The sequence below is a fragment of the Rhamphochromis sp. 'chilingali' genome, assembly GCF_963969265.1.
Source record: "Rhamphochromis sp. 'chilingali' genome assembly, chromosome: 6".
Classification (NCBI taxonomy): Eukaryota; Metazoa; Chordata; class Actinopteri; order Cichliformes; family Cichlidae; genus Rhamphochromis; species Rhamphochromis sp. 'chilingali'.
In genome coordinates this window covers 13,889,001-13,897,675 of record NC_137933.1, presented here as the reverse complement: position 1 = coordinate 13,897,675, position 8,675 = coordinate 13,889,001, and the positions used below count along the sequence as shown (strand labels likewise).

The following is an 8,675-nucleotide window of genomic DNA, read 5'->3' as shown; positions in this document are numbered from 1 at the left end:
CCTCTGAAGTGCGAAGTATACTGTGCATCCTTTTACAGTGCAGGGTTCTCCTGGCATTCATGTGGATTTTACTTTGTAGACCCTCAAAACATAGCTGCCACTCCCTGACAGTGCACCACACGACACTGCAAGTAGTAGAGGCACCCATATGGAAAAGATATATATAAATCTTATAAAGTTTGTATCTGTCTTGTGTGAAACTTGTATGAAAAGCATATAAGAGTGAAAACAGATATAAGATCCCTTGAAAAATTATATAATGAAACTTGTATGTTTTGGATACTTACTAAAACAATGTATGAAAGTAATGAGAAAGTGGCCACTTTCATGAGCAAATCACATATAAGTTTTTACTATTTCTTTCCATATGGGCACTGCCAACATTTGGGGGCACAAAGGGGACTTACACTATACTAAGGGGATGCTTTTAACATTGTGGACAACAGAAGTAAAATGTATTCAGTGTATGGGAATTATTAGGGCAAAATCTACAGTGTATTAAAGATTTCAGGGAATGAAGATGATGTACTACAAATTAAATGCTAAAAGTAAAATTATTTATTCAAGATCTTCAGTCAGCCAGCATACAACTTCGATATCACTGTTTTTATTATTTAGACCGTGCCCTTGATCCAACACAGCTGATTCAAATGGCTAAATGATCTCCACAACACGTTTTGTAGTTCTCCAGAGGCCTGGTAATGAACTAAGCATTTGATTCAGGTGTGTTGACTCAGGGTGAGATCTGAAACGAGCAGGACACCGGCCCTCACGGCCTGGAGTTCCCCACCCCGATTTAGACCCTGGTTGTTCCACACTAAATTACTACTTAAAAAGAAAATTAAGTGAGATGACCAGCGTGTTTGCAAATGTTAAAATACCTCCTTGAAATGTCGCCTTCATGTGCCTACACGTAATCACTAAATGGTATTCCTAAAAACTTAGATTTAAGTCTCTTATTTCTGTCTGTTTGGTATGCTGTCCATTTTGGATGAGGCTATAAGACAGAGGATCAACACTCCCACCATGTGGCTCCAGTAATCTGCTGCCAAATGCAATCAAACCCCCAAACACACCACGCAAAATTTTAAAAACCCAATTTGTTAAGTTAAATATTCACATTGGACTTGTTTTTCTTTCACCTGCTCCCTTTAGAGGTCACCACAGGACATCATTTGCCCGTAGCCATACCACACCCCTGCAATCATGAACCCTCTCTGTGATCTTCCTCTTTTAAAAATTCTTCCTCTTTTCACATCCCACTCAAAAATGAAGGAATCTCTGTATGTGTGTTAGTTCCATTACTTTAAATATCTTATTTATTTTGCAGTTTTTGGTTTGAAGTCAGGGAATGATGACATTTGGGGTTCATGCATGAGATCATGTGTGAGTGAAAGTAGACGATGAGACGATGAGACAACGAGAAAGCTCCGTTGTAAACAACAACAACAACAACAACAACAACAACAACAAAGAAAGAACCAGAACTTGCACTCATTTTTTAAAGTTCCTTTTTACTTTGAAAAGGTTAACAAAAAGCAGTCGTGTTTCTCATGAGAAGAATGACCATAAGGCGCAAAATATACATGTAGTTTGCTTATAAAAAGACAGTCAAGGTTTTCAAATGATTTTTATATGTTAGAGTGCAAACTGGGTGATGTTGTGCTAAAGAAAAGGAGTGGCTTTTATTTCTTTGGCTAACCAAAGGTGACATTAAAAAATAAAAATAAAAAAGGCGAGGCATGTGACATGTCATGTCATTATAACACTTTTTTTGATGACAGTGTCCTTTTCATGCCAATCAAATTTATACTTCCTGCTTTTGGCACGTATGTGGAGTCAGAAGATTACACAAGAGATACTTCACTGCTTAAATATAACAGTCAGTACTTGGAGTGTAAGCAGGCTGAAATATGATACTTTATACTAGACCTGCAACCCTTTTTAAAATAGTAGTGATGCATCATCTTTTCAGTAATAAGAAGTAAAATAAGAGTATTAAGAACAATATGTAAGAACTTACTAAAATCACTGGAAAAACAACATTTAGTAAACAAGACCGGGTCAGTGAAAAACCAGTTTACAAACCCCAAATACCCAACTGAGCCAACTGTAAAGAACAACATGCGTGAAACAAAAGTAAAGAAACAATCAGTGCATTTCGGAAAGAAGTAACTGTCAAACTTCTCCGCTGACCTTGCGATTTATAAATATTAAAGCTCTGGAGGCACCAGGCATAGTGATTGAATGAATTAAAAGAGGTCATACTTATAGACTGCCCCTTTGTTGCAGTGGTGATGTGCATATCCTGAAAGTTCAGAGGCAACGTTCAGCATGCATTTCAAAATAACATCAGCGATGAATTCAACAAATGCAGCACTGCAGTCAGTAGTTCATCTTTATGGAGGGCCAAAAGTGCCCAAATCAAAAACCAATATACAAATAAATGATATATAAACAAATGTATATCATTTATAAAATGCGACAGAAACACAATCCAGTCACAGGTTTGGACAAACTTTTGACTGGTTTAATTTAATTTGCATCTGTATTTATTTACCTTTGTATTAATAATCTTTTTTTAAATTTAATTTTTACCAGTGATATTTCCGTTTTATTATAAACTAATCATTCATTTTTTAAATATTCATATTTATTTATTGTTATGTTTTATTTTCCCTCTTACACAACAACCCCCAGTACCAATTCTCCCTTGAAAATCCATGTTTAAGCACAAATGCATAAAACACTTAAAAATATGTAATAAATAAATGGCAACACATGATTTAGTTGGGCGGTGGGTTAAATAAAACACAAATATAAAACCATATGGAAGCACTCTTGAAAAAGTACATTAAAATAAAAAAAATTGGTGAATTACCACAAAGTTAAATACAGATGCAAATTAGAACGGAAATATTAGGATGTGTCACATTTTAGAAACAAGTTAGCCTACAATTATTTTTAATACTATTTGATGTATTTTATAGCATTTGTTGACATTGATTCTTCATGTCTTGGTCCTCTGTATTTCAATATGCAATACTGTAAAAGTTAAAACGTAAATCAATAAAATGCCAAATGTTGTCACGCTCCTTTGATATGAACGACTCCAGGAGTAGGTGTGACCCTGTGGCAGCAAAGCTACGTCTTCCTTCAAGTTTGTCTCTGTGTACCAAAGTGAAGTGAATCTGTGGGAGCTGTACAACAGATGCAAGGGATATCCTGACGGAAATGTCAGCCGAAAGTAACGAAATGTCAGTTTCAACCCAAAAATGTCAAACCTGCCATGATGGTGAAGCCGAACAGGATGAACATCACCTTAAGGAGCTGATTCCCGGGGGAATTCAGCTCATGCGGGAGAATCTCCAGGAAAGTGATGTAAACAAACGTGCCTGCAGCGAGCCCCTCCAGCACGGCCTGGATCAGAGGTCCGGCTGTCAGCTGAGCCTCCATCACACCGATGCCGATGGCGATGCCTAAAGGAGACATCAAGGCAAACACTACGATGTAAGCGGCAACCCACAGTGGGTGAACTGTGCTCTGGATCAGCTTCACAGACAGGCTGAACACGATGATGCTCTTATGAACAAGAATAGCGATGCAGATCTCCAGTACCTGGAAAAAATAAAGACATTTTGCGTATATTTAGATTTACTTTGTGTTATAAAGCTGTAATTACAATGAAACAAACAACAGCATGTAGATGACTAGCTGTACTAAGGCTGGGGCTAAATTATAGAAGTTTAATGGTAGCAGGAATTCCGTCATTATTAAAAGGAATCTATTCTGTGACATGTTTTAATTATTATGTGTTTAGTTCTAACAAATTCACCAGCTGCCAGAGAAGAAGCCGTTTTATAAAACACAAATTTATGACAGCTACTGCAATGGGCTCCGATAAGTGTTTCAGCTATTTTAATATGGAATTCATTTAGTGAGTGGTACAACAAATTATTTTTTCCTGGGAGTAATTGAGTAATGCAGTCCATTACTTTTAATAAAAGTGTTCTGTGTAGTATGTGTAATAATGACTGTGAGTCACGACTCCAACACTGATCACAGGAAAGAGGGGGAATACCTCAACAAACATGCACAAACATTTGACCCACAGCATGCAATAAATTTGTGTGAATGTAATTTGCTTTTTGCAGCTTAGCAATGGCGGTGACTCTGAAAATGGAGCCAATAACAACCCAGCGAGAATCAATGAGGAACCGAATCGATATATTCTAATCAATTCCCATCCCTAGCAATATTTGTAGAGTAGTGTGCAAAAGTCTTAAGCCATCCTGGGGACTTACTGAAACGTCCAAACATACATACAAATACAACGTATTTATATAATTGTAAGGAGCTAGAACATCAATATGTGGTATAACCAACGTTACTCTTTTGGTTGTGTGTTTTGTTGTTGGTTTTTTTAAGCATAAAGGAGACAGCCTGCTGAGAAATGCTCTTTGGAAATCACCTTGGTGGTGAAAAAAACAATATAATGTCAAACTGTGTTATCTTTGGCAACAAATCACACGTTTATACAACAGACTGCTGGTAACAAAGTGCCTAAAGATACAATTAAAATAGGTTCTTTGATAAGTTTATGCTTGAATGATTCATATGTAGGGATGGGTACCGGTGTCCGGTGCCATGATGGCACCGGTTCTGACATAAACGGTAGTAACCAGACCGAAAAGCAGCGCACATTTCGGTGCTTTATTTCGGTGCTTTTTTTTCCTGAGCTGTGATACACTTCTAGCCAATCATTTTACGTTTCCGAGGATAGTAGGCGGGTCCAGGTATGTACGTTCTTTTAGAGCAGAGCTACAGATTAAAAATGTCCAAGGCGAAGCGGTCAAAAGCCTGGCTGTACTTCACAGCAGAATATGCAAACTCAGCAGCCTGCAACAAGTGCTTTAAGCTGATACTGTGATACTGTCAAAGGAGGTAACACCTCAAATCCGATGAAACACCTGGCGACGCATAGCGTTTTTTTTAAAAAGCCAAGAAATGCGCTGTATGATAGCTTGGTGCGAGACCTCACACCGAGCACATCTACTGCGGGTGGGTTGCCTGTTATGCATCATCCCCCAAAAACATGAAGAGGAGAGTCCTGGCCCCTAGCCCTGCCAGTGTAGCAGAAATGATGAGGATGATGATGGCAGCAGCAGCCGTTCTTCTCTGTGTGAGTAGCTTAATGTTGTTCGTGTGTAATTTACGTTGAGTAGGCTAACCACGTTATTACATTAATGCATGTAAGGTGAACTAGCAAACATCATCATAGCTACATGCGGCTGTCTTCTTGTTTGATGGCAGATACTCCCTTCACCCTGGCCAAAAAGGCTAAAATGACCAAAGAAAAAGTGGAAAACAGTTAAACATGAGAGGTTTTTGGACAAAGTTTGTGTTTTTTCCATTGTTTAAGCACTGCTTCCAGCCAAGAGTGATACCATATATGCCCCATAGCTGCAGAAAAGGCTAACATTGTTATCTTTTTACAAAAAACAGCTGAACATGAGAGGTTTTTGGACCAATTTTGTGTTCTCCATTCTTTAAGCACCGGTTTGAGCACCGTTTGAGCACCGGCACCGTTTCAAAAGTAACGATTTGGCACCGGTATCGGATAAAACCTAAACGATACTCATCCCTATTCATATGTCAGTGTTAAGTGGCTTAACAAAAAATAAACATTGTACTGAAAATGGTCAGGTACAGGGAGTGGACCGAAAATGGGTGAAAAAGCAGCCAATGTCCAAAGAAACAGAAAAAGTGTTAGAAAGCTTGGAGAGCTATTGCTCTAGACCAGAGCAACATATAAGGAAACTGGGGTTTACTCAAGACTTTTGTACAGTACAGTTACATTTTATGTATTGTATATATTGTTCTCAGTTGTAAAGTACAGCTGAACACACACATCAAATTTTCATGTGAATGAAAGATGCTGACTGAAATTCTGCTAAAGCTGCTTGTGCTGTCATTCGATCAGTAGAAATAAATCCGACTCATTTTGCTGCCAAAGTTTTCTGAAGCTCTGAACTGAAACTTGCTCTGCAAACATGACTTCAACTTCACCTGAGCATTAATTTCCCAAATAAATGCTGACACGGGTTTGACACGTAGCAAGAGAGAGGTGCGATTAGGAGCCTTTAAAAGTTTGTGTGGATTAAGAAGAAAAAAAAAAAAAAAAAAAAAAAGAGCGCGCGATCACAGTTACCGTCAGGTGATTTGGTCTGTCTTACCTTCGAGTCAGTGCTTTGCAGGCCAATAGCAAGACCCTCAAAAACTGAATGGAGTGAGAGAGACAGGAAGAGCATGAAGGAACGAAAGGAGGAGTGAGCCTGTAAGTCTACATGAACGTGGTGGCCGCTGCTCTCCAGATCACGGGCTGTGGCTAGCCCGTGGCCGTGCCCATGGTCATGCAAAAGGGGAGCACTCTCCTCACGAGCCCCTCTCATCTCCCGGAAGCTCTGGACAATCTTCTCCAGTATGAGGACCATGAAGAAGCCGGCAGCTATGATGAACTCTGGAAGGGGAAAGGGGGTCTTTTTAAGACCAGATACAGAGATTCAACAGTTAGCGGGGTCAATGTGGTAAAATCAAGAATTAGTGAATAGATGTTTAACACAGGAAGGAAATAGTAGACAGGATATCTACTGTAGAAGATGAAAATAGATGAAATAGAAAATATCAGCATTAATAGGAGTAATAGTATTTTGAGCTATAACAAACAGCCTTTCAATCTTGCGGTTTCACATGACTGTGGAGCAAATATGTTTGAATTTTGGACCACAAATACTTTGAACAGGTGACAATCTGAAAATCTGAGGTTGTTCATGCAAAAAAATAACATTAATTGGGAATACAGATCAATGCATTGTAAATATATGATATATTATCTTATATTATATTGTTTCCTTTATGAGTTCGTCTAAATCATTATTCCGAGATACCTCCACCTCCCGAGCATCCAGCACTGTGCCAATGTCTGACAGATAATCCGGAATGATGTCGAGCAGACATGCTGCCAGGAAAACCCCACCAGCAAAGCAGCTGATCAAACTGAGAACCATGCGATGAATATCTGCAAAGAGGAAGACAAAACATGCTTTATGTTTCAGCACAAACTTAAACACAGCAGTAAAACCTTGTCCTATATAATGGCTTTTTTATTGGTTTATTTAGCCTTCTATAACCAGGAAACCCAATGGAGATCAAATTTCTTTCACAACAGAGGCCTGGCCAGATGGCAGTCTGTATTACTCCCCTAGCTGTACTAGCTTATATGTTGATTTCTTTTATTAGAACATAACAGATAAAAAGCCCATGCTACTGACTAGTATGCAAAATGTATTGCTGGGAATCTAATAAACTATGACCTGTCACTAAAACATACTGTTTACAAATAAAGAACACTGACAATGATGTCATCATTTTTGAACACAGGAGGGGCCGGGCTCTTGTTAAATCACTACTAGCCTTCAGCTTCATCTGATCGTTCAGTAGAACCTAAACCTAAATCTGAAAGATTAATGGTACATGTCCAACTATAAATCACGGGATTTCCCTCCACCCTTTGAATTGTTGGAACATCATGTGACACGCTCATGAGCAATGATGACTCAAAAGAGGACTCCAGCAGCAATAAGCCAGAATTGATGCTTTCACTTCCTTGTAAGAAAGCCGAACTTAACTCACCTCTATAACACATTTTTTTCAAATTCATATTTTCACTTTTGTGTTCTAGAAATGTGACATCAGAGTTTTAACCTTCACAGCTATCAGGTGACTGAAGCCAGAGGTCAGAGGATGGTTCACTTGATTGGACAGATTAACCCTTTAGACTGACATAAATGACTGCTGTGATATTAGAAATAATAAACCGTCAAAATGTAGACATTAAAATATCTACAGCATTATCTTGCCCTCCACGTGTGAGACCCACCCTGTTTTTCAACACTTGTGCTGCGCATGTTCAGTTTCCAGGACCGGGCTAAAAAAAATCAACTGCAGCACTTAAAACATTTCAGCGAGGTGATATGTGATCATGTGATCCACTGGAAGCTACAACGGTGAAACCATTGAGCTCCTGTAACTGGGCTTTTCTGAAGCTACACTAAACTTCGTTTACATTTCTTGCAAATTAAGGTTTCCGCCTTTATCTGTAAATGGCAGCAAATCCCAAAAGAGGCAGGAATACCTTACAGGAATGAGCAACTTCTCCCGTTTAGCTCGGCATTGGTGACATCGAGACACAACTAACAGAGAACAAGTAATATTAATAATTTGTTCCCCCTTTCCGCCTTTTGAGCTGAGATTGGTGAGATCTCGGTATTTGAAAATCAGATTATAGCAGTCACATATTTTATCCTCTCAAATACAGATACTGCTGCTATTAGCAGCTGCTTATGCCATTCCTTTTTCATATTAGTGTGTACCAACCTGTCCCATTTGTCTCTCTGAACCATTTGATCCGAGCGGGGATAAATCCAAAAAGAAGAGTTAGGAGCAACAACCCGATCAGAGCGCCGATTTTCACCTGGAACAGATACTCCATCGTGTAGTGTCAGTTCAGGACTGAGGTACAAATATTAGGTTAACATCGGCGCAAGACGACGACTCCAGCAAGTTCCAACTAAAGAATCTGATAGACGAGCCGCCGCTGCCGCAGGGTTGTTATT

At 39.0% G+C, this 8,675-nt stretch overlaps 1 protein-coding gene across 1 annotated transcript; it reads right to left on the bottom strand.

Moving 5' to 3' along the window:
• Window positions 1–2,420: 2,420 nt before the first annotated feature.
• On the bottom strand, window positions 2,421–8,675 carry slc39a1 (solute carrier family 39 member 1). Its single transcript, XM_080884150.1, has 4 exons — window positions 8,437–8,675; window positions 6,948–7,078; window positions 6,237–6,539; window positions 2,421–3,618 (listed from the first exon to the last, which is right to left on the bottom strand). The coding sequence occupies exons 1-4, from the start codon at window positions 8,549–8,551 to the stop codon at window positions 3,265–3,267; spliced, it is 903 nt and encodes a 300-aa protein (XP_080740276.1). The 5' UTR covers window positions 8,552–8,675; the 3' UTR covers window positions 2,421–3,264.

What these genes read in the sequence shown, in the direction of transcription:
- slc39a1 (XM_080884150.1), bottom strand. Translation starts at nt 8,551, where the DNA reads ATGGAGTATCTGTTCCAGGTGAAAATCGGCGCTCTGATCGGGTTGTTG. An exon ending in CAGAGAGACAAATGGGACAG is followed by an intron (nt 7,079 to 8,436) that starts GTTGGTACACAC and finishes TCCTCTTTGCAG; the next exon opens with ATATTCATCGCATGGTTCTC. An exon ending in TGGATGCTCGGGAGGTGGAG is followed by an intron (nt 6,540 to 6,947) that starts GTATCTCGGAAT and finishes GGTCTTAAAAAG; the next exon opens with ACCCCCTTTCCCCTTCCAGA.